Source organism: Neophocaena asiaeorientalis, unplaced genomic scaffold (assembly GCF_003031525.2).
Source record: "Neophocaena asiaeorientalis asiaeorientalis breed wild unplaced genomic scaffold, Neophocaena_asiaeorientalis_V1.1 scaffold332, whole genome shotgun sequence".
NCBI classification, from domain to species: domain Eukaryota; kingdom Metazoa; phylum Chordata; class Mammalia; order Artiodactyla; family Phocoenidae; genus Neophocaena; species Neophocaena asiaeorientalis.
This window is the reverse complement of record NW_020173111.1, coordinates 6344894-6360400: the sequence shown is the minus strand read 5'-3', so window position 1 is coordinate 6360400 and position 15507 is coordinate 6344894. Positions and strand designations below refer to the sequence as shown.

General features: G+C 37.9%; 1 protein-coding gene across 7 annotated transcripts in view; it reads left to right on the top strand.

Moving 5' to 3' along the window:
* The window catches only part of CLASP2 (cytoplasmic linker associated protein 2), a 175633-nt gene that overhangs the window by 81962 nt on the left and 78164 nt on the right, over positions 1 to 15507 (top strand). For all 7 annotated transcript variants that reach the window (XM_024743456.1, XM_024743455.1, XM_024743454.1 and 4 more), the window contains 6 exons: positions 1036 to 1106; positions 4181 to 4240; positions 5429 to 5506; positions 6488 to 6655; positions 8871 to 8926; positions 10013 to 10186. In XM_024743456.1, the coding sequence (XP_024599224.1) occupies positions 1036 to 1106; positions 4181 to 4240; positions 5429 to 5506; positions 6488 to 6655; positions 8871 to 8926; positions 10013 to 10186 (607 nt within the window). The remainder of the gene's footprint in view (positions 1 to 1035; positions 1107 to 4180; positions 4241 to 5428; positions 5507 to 6487; positions 6656 to 8870; positions 8927 to 10012; positions 10187 to 15507) is intronic.

The window sequence follows — 15507 nt, the reverse complement described above, 5'->3', positions numbered from 1 at the left end:
TGTTTCCCCAGGACTGGAAGCAATGTGGGCAGACAGTTTTCAGCTGCCAGCCTCTTCAAGGATTGCCTCAGCTTGCAGAGAGCTGCTTTTCCCAAGGTCTTGCCCCTTCCTGGTTATGGCCCATATCTAATAACTGATTGATGTGGAAGTATAGTGCTGTGGCTATCTTAGACCAATTTGAGACTACTCTGAAGGACCATTTTAGCTCCAGAGCTTCCCAAAGCTTCGGCTTTGGGCAAAGATGTCCTTGGGCCATATCACAGATTGATTTCTTCTTCTGCTCACTCCTGCTTTCTTCTCCTCACTTCCACTGGTGTTGATCCCAAGAGCACTTCTTAATATCCTGAATGCTAAACTCCATCTCAGAGCCTGCCTCCTAGAGAACCCAACCTGTACCATTAGCTCAGAAGAAAAATAGGAGATTTAAAACATCAAATACGTATGCTTAGGTTACTATTTTATTCTTGTGTCAATTATGAACTTTTTAGTGTTTGCTTCACTAAAGAAGAACATAAGAATTACTAGTAGAAACCAGAAGATTGTATATACTGACCTTTACCTGAATTCTAGAGAGCTGTGGTTCAGCCAGGATGAAAGTTCAATTAAAATCACCATTTCAAAGTACATTCACAGTAGTTATGTAGATTCACTCTGATAACCTGCTTTGATGACACAGCAGTTACTGTCTTCTCCAGCAGTAGCAGTACGTCAGAAAATAAGACCAGTATATGCCTGGTCCCTCTTAGTGCTCCATCCCCTCAAAGTACACTGTCCTAACAGTTCTCTGTAGTTATACAGTTAACTTGTCTTTATTATTTAATATTACAATCACATCTGCCCTTGTGAAACTATATCATTACTATTACTTTAATTTGGGGAAACTTTTTGACTGGTCTTAATTTCTTTCAAAACCTGATTTTATGGTATTTTTGTTCTGTTCTAATATAGCTAAATACTTGAATGCAAGGCAAATAGAAGAAGAGATTATGTAAAGTACACAGTATTTCTCAACCTCTTCTAAAATATCTTTTTCAGCATACTCATGTACCCAGACTTATACCTTTAATAACAAGCAATTGCACATCAAAATCAGTTCCTGTAAGGAGGTAAGTTTTGAAAAAACTTACTATAGCTTTATGTTGGATATTGCATTATGTTTAGTTCTTAGTTGGGTGCAAAAATTAGTTGTCATCAATTTCTTGCCTTCTAGAAACCTTATTAAAATTTTTTAATCATTTAACATAAATTTAACATAAAATTTAACATAATTTTTATGTTATATAAGGGAAAAAGGAACGAAGTGCTTATTATGGCTATGCACATTTCTCAGTTTTATCCTATTAAGGTTTGGTTTATTTGGGCCACTAGTTGTTTGGTTTTCAGAGAGTATGGAGTCTAGAGTCAGCCCTTACCTAGAGTCCTACAACTGTGACTGATTGTCCTACCGCAGGCAGTTATTTTAACTGCCCTGAGCCTCAGTGTTTTCGTATGTTAGTGGGGCTAATAATGTGGACCCAATGGAGTTGTGAGGGTTAAATGAGAAACACAGTGGTAGAATTGAACATAGTGTTTGGCACAGAGTATGCAGCCATAACACGTCAGTCTGTCAGTATCTCTCTCCTTATGGTTTCTACAATCTTTAATATCATCACTATCTCCACGAATAATAAAGACAGCAAAAACAAGATTTGTGCATTGGATATTTAAGAAAATTGTAAAGAACTCTTTCCCCTTTTTTGTTTGATAAATATGTTTATTTAAGTACTTTGAATGTTAGGAAAAATAAGACATCGTTATTACCTGTAAGTGATTCAGAGTTTTGGGACAGTTGTTTAATTACCTCTCTCTTATGTCAGAGGTCGGCAAACAACAGCCCACTGGTCGAATCTGTCCAACAGTCTAGTTTTCTATGGCCCACAAGCTAAGACTGTTTTTTACGTTTTTGAAGGGTAGTTAAAAAGGGGGAAAGAAAAATATATAAAATAGAGACTATGTATGTGCTTCTCAAAGTTTAGAATATTTACTGCCTAAAATATTTACTATCTGGCCCTTTACAGAAAAGGTTTACCAGTCTCTGTCTTACACTGAAGAAAATGGTAATTGGAGAAATAGGAATGTGACAGAGAAGAGGAAGTCAGGAAATGCATCAGAAAATTACCTTGAAAATGGGGAGCAATTCAATACCTGTAAGGGAAGAGAGTGGGGTATAATGTACACAGAGATGGAAAGCTATGCTGTGTGCTGCAGAGCCATCGGACAGACCACTGAGGCCAGAACACATGATAAATGGGAGGATTCAGTAGGAAAAGAAGCTGACTGAGGGGAAGAAGGGGATAGGTTGAAGTCAAAGTATAGAAGGCTTTGAATATCAGGAAGAGAAATTTTGATATTGTTCCATTAGCAGTTTTTGGTGAGGAGGTAATGTCATCCATCCTAGTTTTTATTTCAGCTATGAACAGCAATTAAAAAGGGACAATGAGGGCTTCCCTGGTGGCGCAGTGGTTGAGAGCCCACCTGCCGATGCGGGGAACACAGGTTCGTGCCCCGGTCCGGGAAGATCCCACATGCCGCCGAGCGGCTAGGACCGTGAGCCATGGCCGCTGAGCCTGCACGTCTGGAGCCTGTACTCCGCAACAGGAGAGGCCACAAAGTGAGAGGCCTGCGTACCGGAAAAAAAAAAAAAAAAAAAAAAAAAGGGACAATGAGAAGCATTGGTTTAATTAAGTAGGACTTCTTACAGCTCATGTAAGAGAGGCAGGGTCCGAACTAGAGCTGTATTTATGATAATTGATTGAAGGAGGTTTTATTCAATAAATTCAGGAGATTTCAGATATAGAAATGAGTCTTGATAATTGGATATGGATGAGGAAGGTGAAGTCAAGTGCTTCAGACTGTGATCTCTAGAGTCAGAATGCCAGGGTTTAAGGCCGTGCTCTATCCTTTGGGCAAATTAATTTAACCTCCATGTTTCTCTTTTTTCTAATCTGTATCATATGGGCTCAAAGAGTAGAATTGAGAGGGTAAGAATTAAGTTTGTTGTTCTGTATCAGTATGTAGTGCTTGAGTTGACACTCACTGCCTGTGTAGAGATGTCTGTGAGCTGGTTGACACTCTGACTTAATGGCTGAATTGAAGAACCAGTGCTGGAGATAAAGGACTAGGTGTGAGAAGTACAGCTGATAGAGCTAAGGGTACAAGTGATACTGCCCAAGAAAAGATAATAAAAGGGAAGTGGGCTGAGATCAGCACCAACCAGGTGGGCACCTATGTAAGGGTAGGTGGAGGGAAAGTGTTAATAAAGGAAGAAAAACAGGGCAGAGCTGTGTCGTCAGATGCCAAGAAAGAACAAAAGCTCAAGAACGAGACAGTTGAAGAAGTTAAGAACCAGAAGGCTAAGGAGAAAACACCAAATACTTGATTAAGAATCATTTGCATATATATTTTAGGGAACAAATGTAGAAATGGAAGATCCATCCCAGCTTTCTTGGTCACCATTGTATGTCTTCAGTTTATAGTACGCAGTAGGTGTTTGGTAAATATCTTTTAAATTAAGTTAAATTGTATATTTGACAAACATTTTAAGTTAAAATTATGGGGAACCCTTAAGGTCTTTTTGAACTATTAAGCATAGGAATAGTTGGAGCCTTAAATAAGTTAAGTGGGACTTCCCTGGTGGCACAGTGGTTAAGAGTCTGCCTGCCAATGCAGGGGACATGGGTTCGAGCCCTGGTCCAGGAAGATCCCACATGCCACGGAGCAACTAAGCCCATGCACCACAACTACTGAACCTGCACTCTAGAACCCGTGAGCCACAACTACTGAGCCCGTGAGCCACAACTCTGGAAGCCTGTGTGCCTAGAGCCTGTGCTCCGCAACAAGAGAAGACACTGCAGTGAGAAGACCGTGCACTGCAACTAAGAGTAGCCCCCACTTGCCACAACTAGACAAAGACCACACCCAGCAACGAAGACCCAATGCAGCCAAAGCTAAATAAATAAAGAAATTTATTTTTTAAATTAATTAATTATTTGACAGTAAAGATATCTAAAAACATGTCTTATGCTTTAATTTAGGGGGCAAAGTGGAATATTATAGAAGAAAGTGTTAACATTTAGTTATAAATTAATATAACTTAATATAATGTTATGACATTTAGTTATAATTAACTTTTATTTTTCAGGCGTTCATTTGAATTTTTAGATTTGTTGTTGCAGGAGTGGCAGACTCATTCATTGGAAAGGTATGCATTGACTATTCCTGTCCCACCACCCTCCCCTCCCCATTGTCACCGGTTCTTTAGAAATTGATGTGACTGGTTTTGCATTATTTCTCATTTTGCTTTAAAAGTTATTAGCACTGATTTTCCCTTAAAGCTGTGGTGCTCCTCTTATTCATTACAGCTATGATTTTCTTCTTTGTGGGGTGAGTGAGGGTCTCTTAGTAAATGGGTTATATAAGGTATTCCAGGTTAAATTGGGCAAATATTTTAAAATGTATTTCTAGTCACGTGAGATAGGTTTCCTGAGGTGCAGTTAACCAAGTAATGAATTATTTAAGATAGAAGAAAGGCACTTCCTTTCAGAGGAAAGAGATTAAAAAAGTGAAAGAGGAATTTTCTGGTGGTCCAGTGGTTAGGACTTGGCGCTTTCACTGCCAGTGCCCGGGTTCGATCCCTGGTCAGGGAACTAAGATCCTGCAAGCCTTGCTGCGCGGCCATTAAAAAAAAAGGTGAGAGAGATTTGTTGGAAAGTTTTTCCACACCAGTTGTCAGTTGTCATTGGTCAAGTATACACTGGGCAGCATCTAATGAAGCTCTGAGATGAACAAGAGGAAAATGTTGGTCACTGGCTATTTGCATGGCTGTATTTCTCATTAATTTCAAGTTTGAAGCTTGGGATATACATGCATTTATGTTGAACACGTTGCTGATTTTCCATTCTCATGGAAATCATTAAATCTATTCATAACCCATTTCTAAAACATAGAATTTGTTGTTTACTGCAGGCATGACATAATTCCAAATTTTCTTTAAGTTCTTTTGTGGCAGCTGCTATTCAGTTTGGTTAGATTATAACTGATTGTACTATTAGCAAATAATTTTATACATTGGTAGATTAGTGAGGAACCACACAAAAGGTTTTTTTTAATTCATCAAAAATTTGAGATTTGAGTGCTATATGTCTGGACTCCATCTGAAAATAATTATGTCCAGGTTTATAATGTTTGACTTGTCAGAAGGAAACCATACATGAATGAAATGTATGGGATGGGTTATTAGGAAATCTTGCAATCTTAGATTTATTATTGTGTACTAATTATCTTTTTATCTCCCTTGCCCCTTTGTGATTGATGCATAATGTATAGGCAGTATCATTTATGGTGAAATACATAGTTTTACACATGAATCTAAAGGTGTTTTATTTTATAGACATGCAGCCGTCTTGGTTGAAACTATTAAGAAGGGAATTCATGATGCTGATGCAGAGGCCAGAGTGGAGGCAAGAAAGTAAGTCTGTAATGTAGTTTTTGACAGTTTAAACATACTTTGGTCTTTTCTTTGACAGGAATTATATTGGGAGAATGAAAATATCATTCAAATGTCCCAAGTATTCTATTTGATTAGCTCTTTAGTAAAATGGAGGTTGATTTGTCTCCATTAAATCTGTACTGGGTGTCTTAACAGTTCACTTAGCATTGTCATTTGTACATTCAACAGTATTCCCATTCCATCATAACATACTCACTTTTGCTGTGAATAAAAATAACTAATTTATTGAACATTTAACATGTACCTGATACTGTTTAGGGCAGTAGGTATGTGTTATTTTCTAATCCTTAAAATGATCCCACAAAGGTGCTGTCTCCTTGTATTGGCAACTGAAGTTTGGAGATTTGGGAGTTTACCCAAGGCCACACAGACCCTAAGGATTACAGCTAGCTTTTGAACTGAGATCTCCTTTTCTCAAAAGCTTGCCGTCTTTCTACCAAAACTTGTTAAATATAGAAAGTATTCCACTTGGCACATTGTGGGTGTATTAAAAACCTATGGGGGACTTCCCTGGTGGCACAGTGGTTAAGAATCCACCTGCCAACGCAGGGGACGCAGGTTCGATCCCTGGTCCAGGAAGATCCCACATTGCTGAGGAGCAACTAAGCCCGTGTGCCACAACTACTGAGCCTGAGCTCTAGAGCCCACAAGCCACAACTACTGAAGCCCACGCGCCTAGAGCCCACGCTCTGCAACAAGAGAAGCCACTGCGAGGAGAAGCCTGTGCACCACAACGAAGAGTAGCTCCCGCTTGCCGCAACTAGAGAAAGCCTGCGTGCAGCAACGAAGACCCAACGCAGCCAAAAATAAATTTAAAAACTAAAAAAAAAAAACCTATGGGCTTAAAAACCCTTGTTCTTCTTGAACATACACATTTTACGGTTAATGTCTAATAATGCAAAGTTATTACTTTTTGTTGTTTGTTCATTTGTTTTACAGGACTTACATGGGTCTTAGAAACCACTTTCCTGGTGAAGCTGAAACACTGTATAATTCCCTTGAGCCATCTTATCAGAAGAGTCTTCAAACTTACTTAAAGAGTTCTGGCAGTGTAGCATCTCTTCCACAATCAGACAGGTCCTCATCTAGCTCGCAAGAAAGTCTCAAGTAAGGTCATATAAATGATAATTACTGATTTCTTTGTCTCTCCAGCTGCACAAAGTTCCTTATGTTGGATGGTTGAATATCTGATTGCTTTCACTTGAAGCCTTTTTGAAAGATGATGACTGAATGTGCTTATTTTCTTTGGCCTGTTTTCTCAGGGGTTGGATTACATACTTGTATAACTTCTCGTTAGGTAAAGAGTATAGGGATTCAAATTTTGTTTGAATATGTTCGTGTCTGTGAAAAAGATTGGAAAGCATTAATTTGTATACTTTTCTTAATACCTGGAAAATAGTCAATATAGTAAGTAGCCCATTTCTAGGGCACTGTAGTGGAAGAACTGTAACGGAGATTCAGAAGTCATCTTCAGAACTCTTACACAGCAGTGTAACTGGTAAAAACTCCACTGCTTTCTTTCCTCACCTCTTGCACAGTTTAAGATTTCAGCAAATCCCTCAAGGGGGCAAAATTATCTAGTATCTGACTCACTTCTCTGTAACTCCACTCATCATTATGTTGGCTACCTCAAACCCTTGCTTCCTTGGCTTACCCCTATTTTCTGTTTCTGTAGCCCTATGAGACTGCTAAGATACCTAGCAGTGGCCACAACTATCTGAAGATTTCCCCAGGGAAGAGCAGCTCACAGAATGTCAGTTTACCTCCCTGTAATTCCTATCTCTTTAGGACCTTAACCCCACAATGATTGCTGTTTGCCTTTACAGCTTTCTGGTACAGAACTGGGACTAGGAGGCACTTAGGGCACAAAATTCAAGGAAGCACTCACAGGGTCTTGTGAGTACTGTACTAAATAAAAGTTCAGTGACTTACATGTTTTCGGAGTAAAAGCAGATATGATTTGATTTTAAAAAACAATTCTTGTAGGAATAATTACCTATTTAAACTTCTCTTTAAATTTGTGATAAATCCTTCACCTCAAATGAGGTTTGTTGCTTCTTTTCCCTTTACTTTGATTTACTACTCAAACTTTAAAGTGTATATGAATCACCTGAAGATCATGTTAAAATGCAGAAGCTGATTCAGTAAATCTGGGATGGGACCTGAGATTTTGCATTTTTTACATACTCCTGGGTGATGTCAATGCTTTTTGTCTATGGACCAGACTTTGGATAGCAAGGATCTAAACAAGATATTTTCTTACTCTAGTAGAACATCTTTAAACATAAACAAACAACTTTAAAATCTGTGGACTTGAAGTGGTCTGCCTCAACCTATTAGAGTAACAATTTTAGGGGGCAGTTATAAAAATAATATAATACTGGGTTTAATAACCAACTACCAAATTTACCATTTGATAATAATAACTTAAAGAATGTTTTTCAACACTCTGTCATTAACCTCTCTTCCCCTTACCTTTAAAATTTGTAGACAGGGAATTCCCTGGCGGGCCAGTGGTCAGGACTCCATGCTCTCACTGCCGAGGGCCTGGGTTCAATCCCTGGTCAGGGAACTAAAACTCCCACAAGCCACACAGCGTGGCAGATAGATACATACATACATACATACATACATACATAGATATACTTTCCAGACTCTCTCACATACTTAGATATTTATTTATGGGCCTCAGAGTACCATAGTAATTAAAGATAAATAATCAAAAAAGATATTAAAGGAGGCAGTGGATTCTTTGAATTGATTCTAGGTGTTTTCCTTTCTAATCATACATGTCATCCTCAGCAGTAGTCCTTAGCTTTGATTCTGTTGCCCCATGCAGTAATACTTAATAGAACTGCTATAGACCGTGTTATACCTACAGGGTAACTGCACGAGTTACCAATGGCCACAACCATATGACTTCGGTGAGACAGGCCTTGGTTACACTGAATTCCCTGTGTACTAGCAATAATACTACCTTTCTTTAAGTAAAATATCTCAGAATAGAAGTGTTGGAGAGTGCTATTATTGAGTTCCCTGTGGTAGTGTGTGCTGAGGACCAGAGTGAACAACAGCAACCTGGTCCCTGTTTCTGTAGAGCTTACAGTCTTTATTCAATGCTAGTTATTTCATTTTTGCTTCACAGCTAACTTAGATACCACTGATATATGACAACAACTGTTCTAAAGTGATTTGTAAAAGGAAAGTTGAAATCAGAAATACTTCTCAACTCTTCGGAAAACTCAATGTTATTTCATTAATTTTTGTCAGAGGAGTGATAAATTATGTCGTCTTACTAAAAGTATTTCTTTTTACCTTGCAGCCGCCCTTTTTCTTCCAAATGGTCTACAGCAAACCCATCAACTGTTGCTGGAAGAGGTAAATTGCCTTTTTAACTAAGAGTCATAGCATATTTTACTTAATAGAGTAAAAGTGACTTTATAAATAAATTAAAAGTTACTATGTAAAAAGATATTCTCACTCTGGGTCACATCAAGAGTTGAAAAGTTTAAAACACAGAGTTACACTTTAAAAGTTTTAAAAGCACATTAGAACAGTTTTAAAGCTAAGCAGTTTAAAGCAGTAGCTTTTAAACTGTTTTAATATGACCCACAGTGAGAAAATCATTTTACATAGTAAATACCACACTTATATACTGTACCTGTGTTTGTATACCATATACATATACTACATGTCATATATACAATATAGTGTATATAATTATATACATATGCTGTGTAGTATATTGTATATAAGTATACATATATAGTATAAGCCAAAGTTCCAGGAAGCCTACTTACCCTTACCTGTGATGCGTTCTCTTTTCTACTGTGTTTCATTTCTTTAAAGTGCTGTCATGACCCACTTAGTTGATTTCACAGCCTATTAATGGGTCATAACTCAGAGTTTATAAAACTCCTCATTAAAACTGAAAAACTAAAGACCAGAAATTTAATGACTTAATTGGCATTACCTAAGAGTGGCAGAACCTGCATTATTTTCTGAATTATTCTATTCCCAGGCTAGTTCTACTTGCATTATTCTTATAGTTAAAAAATAGCCCCGCTGTCATCTATTTATCTTGTAACAGTGCTTCATTTTCATGAATCAATCATAAACATCATCCTTTCATCTATAAAACAGTCCTATGAACTTCACAAAGTATAGTTATTTTTCCCATTTTTTTTTTATTTTTTTTTTATTTTTCCCATTTTATGAAAGGGGAAAATGAGGCAGAGAAATATTGAGAAAATTGTCCAAGAAGAATTAGTTATGACAGCATTGAAACTGAGGCATTCTGATTTTAAAATATGCTAAAGTACTTTCTAGTATCCATTTGGCCACTACTTCCTTTTTGACCATTTGTCATCATGGATTAATCTCATGGTGATTTCAAGTTTATATAATTTTTGTGCCGTTTGCAGTGACTGAAATAATAGGTTACCTTTGCTTTGTTTTTCATAGTATCAGCAGGCAGCAGCAAAGCCAGTTCCCTTCCAGGAAGCCTACAGCGTTCACGAAGTGATATTGATGTGAATGCTGCTGCTGGTGCCAAGGCACATCATGCTGCTGGGCAGTCTGTACGAAGTGGGCGGTTAGGTGCAGGTGCCCTGAATCCAGGTTCCTACGCATCACTAGGTAAGACAGCTAACTATGGGAAAGTACAACATTTTCTCCCTGGTCTCAGGGAAGCAGTGAATCATCATCAATTTCAGTGATTGATGATGGTGATATATTTATCATTTCTATTTCATTCTTGCTAGTTAAGGATAGTCCATATGTTTTATATGATTCTGTCCTTGCAATGTAGTTCTGAGGTATCTGAAATACCTTGTTTCTCTTTTCCCCCTGTTGTCCTCCTAACCATCTTAATCAAAGGAATAATTCTTTATTCCATGATTTGCATATAGAATTTTCAAAGTTCTGCACTACAGCCACATCCAGCTGCTGGATACTAAGGGACTTTGGTGTTGTACCCAGCTGCTCTATCCTCTTTCTCCTACTTCAGTTCCCTTACCAAGAAGTTAAAGCCTTTTGGAAATCTGGGAAAACCGCAAAGCTGAATCATAATCAAAGCTTAAAAATAAATAAAATACCTAGGAATAAACCCACCTAAGGAGACAAAAGACCTGTATGCAGAAAACTATTAGACACTGATGAAAGAAATTAAAGATGATACAAACAGATGGAGAGATATACCATGTTCTTGGATTGGAAGAATCAACATTGTGAAAATGACTATACTACCCAAAGCAATCTACAGATTCAGTGCAATCCCTATCAAACTACCAATGGAATTTTCCACAGAACTAGAACAAAAAATTTCACAATTTGCATGGAAACACAAAGGACCCCGAATAGCCAAAGCAATCTTGAGAAAGAAAAACGGAGCTGGAGGAATCAGTCTCCTGGACTTCAGAGTATACTACAAAACTACAGTAATCAAGACAGTATGGTCCTGGCACAAAAACAGAAATACAGATCAGTGGAACAGGATAAAAAGCCCAGCGATAAACCCATGCACATATGGTCGCCTTATTTTTATATAAAGGAGGCAAGAATATACATTGGAGAAAAGACAGCCTCTTCAATAAGTGGTGCTGGGAAAACTGGACAGCTACATGTAAAAGAACGAAATTGGAACACTCCCTAACACCATACACAAAAATAAACTCAAAATGGATTAAAGACCTAAATGTAGGCCAGACACTATAAAACTCTTAGAGGAAAACATAGGCAGAACACTCTATGACATCCATCATAGCAAGATCCTTTTTGACCCACCTCCTAGAGAAATGGAAATAAAAACAAAAATAAACAAATCAGACCTAATGAAACTTAAAAGCTTTTGCACAGCAAAGGAAGCCATAAAAAAGATGAAAAGACAACCCTCAGAATGGGAGAAAGTATTTGCAAATGAAGCAGCTGACAAAGGAATTATCTCCAAAATATACAAGCAGCTCTTGCAGCTCAATATCAAAAAAACAACCCAATCCAAAAATGGGCAGAAGACCTAAATAGACATTTCTCCAAAGAAGATATACAGATTGCCAACAAACACATGAAAAGGTGCTCAACATCACTAATCATTAGAGAAATGCAAATCAAAACTACAATGAGGTAATACCTCACACCGGTCAGAATGGCCATCATCAAAAAATCTACAAACAATAAATGCTGGAGAGGATGTGGAGAAAAGGGAACCCTCTTGCACTGTTGGTGGGAATGTATATTGATACAGCCACTGTGGAGAACAGTATGAAGGTTCCTTAAAAATCTAAAAACAGAACTATCATACGACCCAGCAATCCCACTGTTGGGCATATACCCTGAGAAAACCATAATTCAAAAAGAGTCATGCACCACAGTGTTCATTGCAGCACTGTTTACAATAGCCAGGACATGGAAGCAACTTAAGTGTCCATCAACAGATGAATGGTTAAAGAAGATGTGGCACATATATACAACGGAATATTACTCAGCCATAAAAAGAAACAAAATTGAGTTATTTGTAGTGAGGTGGATGGACCTAGAGTCTGTCATACAGAGTGAAGTAAGTCAGGAAGAGAAAAGCAAATACCATATGCTAACACATATATATGGAATCTTAAAAAAAAAAATGGTCCTGATGAACCTAGGGGCAGGACAGGAATAAAGACACAGACGTAGAGAATGGGCTTGAGGACACAGGGAGAGGGAAGAGTAAGCTGGGACGAAGTAAGAGAATAACATTGACATATATACACTACCAAATGTAAAACAGATAGCTAGTGGGAAGCAGCCGTGTAGCACAGGGAGATCAGCTCGGTGCTTTGCTACCACCTAGAGGGGTGGGATAAGGAGGGTGAGAGGGAGATGCAGGAGGGAGGGGATATGGGGATATACGTATGCGTATAGCTGATTCACTTTGTTATACAGTAGAAAGTAACACACCATTGTAAAGCAATTATACTCCAATAAAGATGTTTAAAAAAAAAAAACTTAAACATATATTCCCAAAGCTATTCAGGGTTTGTTTTTTATATCCATCAACCTTAAAAGTTTGAGATTGGTTATCCATATTATTTATCTCTGTTTTGTGCTTCATTTTTCTTTCTCTTGGGTAGTACTCAGGGAACACTAGGCAGGCAGATCATTGGAACACAATAGGAAGTGCAGAGATTCTAGGTGTGAATGTGGTACATGATAAAGGTGGCATAGCTGCATTCAATGAGGAAAGCATAAATTATACAGTAAATGGTGTTTAGACATATGGCTTTCAATTTGGTACAAAATTAAGTTAGAACCATGTTTCATACCATATAAAAATTTATTCCAGATAACTAAGAAGTTGAACAAAAATATAAAGCATCTTGACAAAAACATAGTGGTTGAGTATTCATCTCATCTCAGATTGGAGAAGAAATTTCTAAGCATAAAGAGCCAGAAAACCATGAGGGAAAATCCCTTAGGATCGAAATCTTAAGTGTGAAAATATAAAATCAAGTGACTGAAAATTAAAAGGGAAAAAAATTTTGCCAATACTACAAAAAAAGCTGAAACGTCAACAAGTTTTATAAGTCTATGAGAAACAGATGAGCTTATTTTTATAGAAAAAAATTTTACTTATATCAAGAAAAGCATATTTCAAAATTGCCCCCAAAACCCCCAAACAGATGTTGGACCTCCACTGTAATCAAACAAGTGCAAACTGAAAGACCAGTAAATGCAGCAAGAAAGTTAAGGTTAGTGCCTACTGTTCATAAAGAATGTGTTTAAAAGTGCTGATGTGAAGTAATCATGGAATACTTTATCTGAGTGGCATTTTAATAATACCCATGAAGCTTTTTTAAATGTTGAGAGTTTTGAACTAGTAATTCAATGTTTATAGATAATTATGCCAAGAAATAAAAGGAATATTCATTATGTTTCTAAAAATAGATGTATTAGCTTCAACCCTGATGTGTAACAAAGAGGGAGTGATTAAGTTATGGTATATCCTTACAGATACTGTGCAGCCATTAACAAGTCATATTTTTTTTAATTTTTAAAAAAATTTTATTTATTTTTGGCTGCATTGGGTCTTTGCTGCTGCACGCGGGCTCAGTAGCTGTGGCATGCTGGCCCTAGAGCATTCGGGCTTCAGTAGTTGTGGCGCGTGGGCTCAGTAGTTGTGGCTCGAGGGTTCTAGAGCTCAGGCTCAGTAGTTGTGGTGCACGGGCTTAGTTGCTCCATGGCATGTAGGATCTTCCTGGACCAGGGGTCGAACCCACGTCTCCTGCATTGGCAGGTGGATTCTTAACCACTGCGCCACCAGGGAAGCCCCAACAAGTCATATTTTTAGCAAAGATCAAATGATATGGCCTACCAAGCAATGTGTGATACTTTCATTATTTTGTATAAAATTATACATAGATGAAAAACTGGACAAAAATGGGTTTTTTGTTTGTTTTTTTGTTAAGATTCATCTATGTTGTTGCATGTAGCTAAAGTTCATTTATTTATATTTCTATGTACAATATTCTATGGTATGAATATATCACAATTTAGTTTTCTGTTCTACTGTTAGTGGGCATCTTGGTTGTTTCCTGGTTTTTTATTATTATGAATAATACTCATGAACATTCTTATATATAGGACTGGACAGAGATGTTTACAAAGATGTCAACAATGGGTTGATTAGTGCTTTTAAGTTTTCATAAAACTTTTCTGTGGTAGAAACATTACCTTCCTGGAAATGCATTATTATTTCAATATATGAAAACTAATCAATATAATATACCATATAGTAAAATAAAGGACAAAAATCACATGATCATCTTAGTAGATGCAGAACAGGCATCTGACAAATTTCAACACCCTTTCATGATAAAAATACTCAACAAACTAGTATAGAAGGGAACTTCCTGAACCTGATAAAGAACATCTGTGAAAAATCCACAGGTAGTATATACGTCATGATGAAGGACTGGATGCCTCCCCCAAAATCAGGAACAAGATAAGGATTTCCACTCTTGCCCTTCCTAACAGCATTATCATGGAAGTTCTAGCCAGGTCAGTTAGGCCAGAAAAAGAAATAAAAGGTATCCATATTGGAAAAGAACTGAAGCTATTTGTAGAAAACATGGTCTTATATATAGAAAATCCTAGGAAATTCACAAAAAAACGATTAGAGCTTATTAATAGTTCAGCAGAGTTACCAAAGATAAGATCAATATACAAAAATCAGTTGTATTTCTAAATGCTAGCAATGAGGGACTGCCCTAGTAGTCCAGTGGTATAGAATCCACCTTACAACACCGGGGACACTGGTTCAATCCCTCATCAGGGAACTAAGATCCCACATGCCGTGGGGCAACTGAGCCCACGTGCCACAACTACAGAGCCCACTCACCCTGGAGCCTGTGCGCCACAACTAGAGAAGAGAAAACCTGCATGCCACAACTAGAGAAAAGCCGGCACACCACAATGAAAGATCCCACATGCCTCAATGACGATCCCATGTGGCACAACTAGAGAGATGCCCGCACACCACAACGAAAGATCCCACATGCCTCAGTGAAGATCCCATGTGCCACAACTAAGACCCAATGCAGCCAAAAATAAATAAATAGAAGATGGTGGAGTAGAAGGATGTGTGCTCACTCCCTCTTGTGAGAGCACCGGAATCACAAATAACTGCTGAACAGTCATCAACAGGAAGACACTGGAACTCACCAAAAATGATACGCCACATCAAAAAACAAAGGAGAAGCTGCAATGAGATGGTAGGAGGGGCGCAATCACAATAAAATCAAATCTCATAACCACTTGGTGGTTGACTCACGAACTGGAGAACAATTATACCACAGAAGTCCACCCACTGGAGTGAAGGTTCTCAACCCCAAGTCAGCCTTCCCAACCTCGGGGTCCAGCAAAGGGAGGAGGAATTCCCAGAGAAACAGACTTTGAAAGCTAGTGGGATTTTTTTTTTTTTTTTT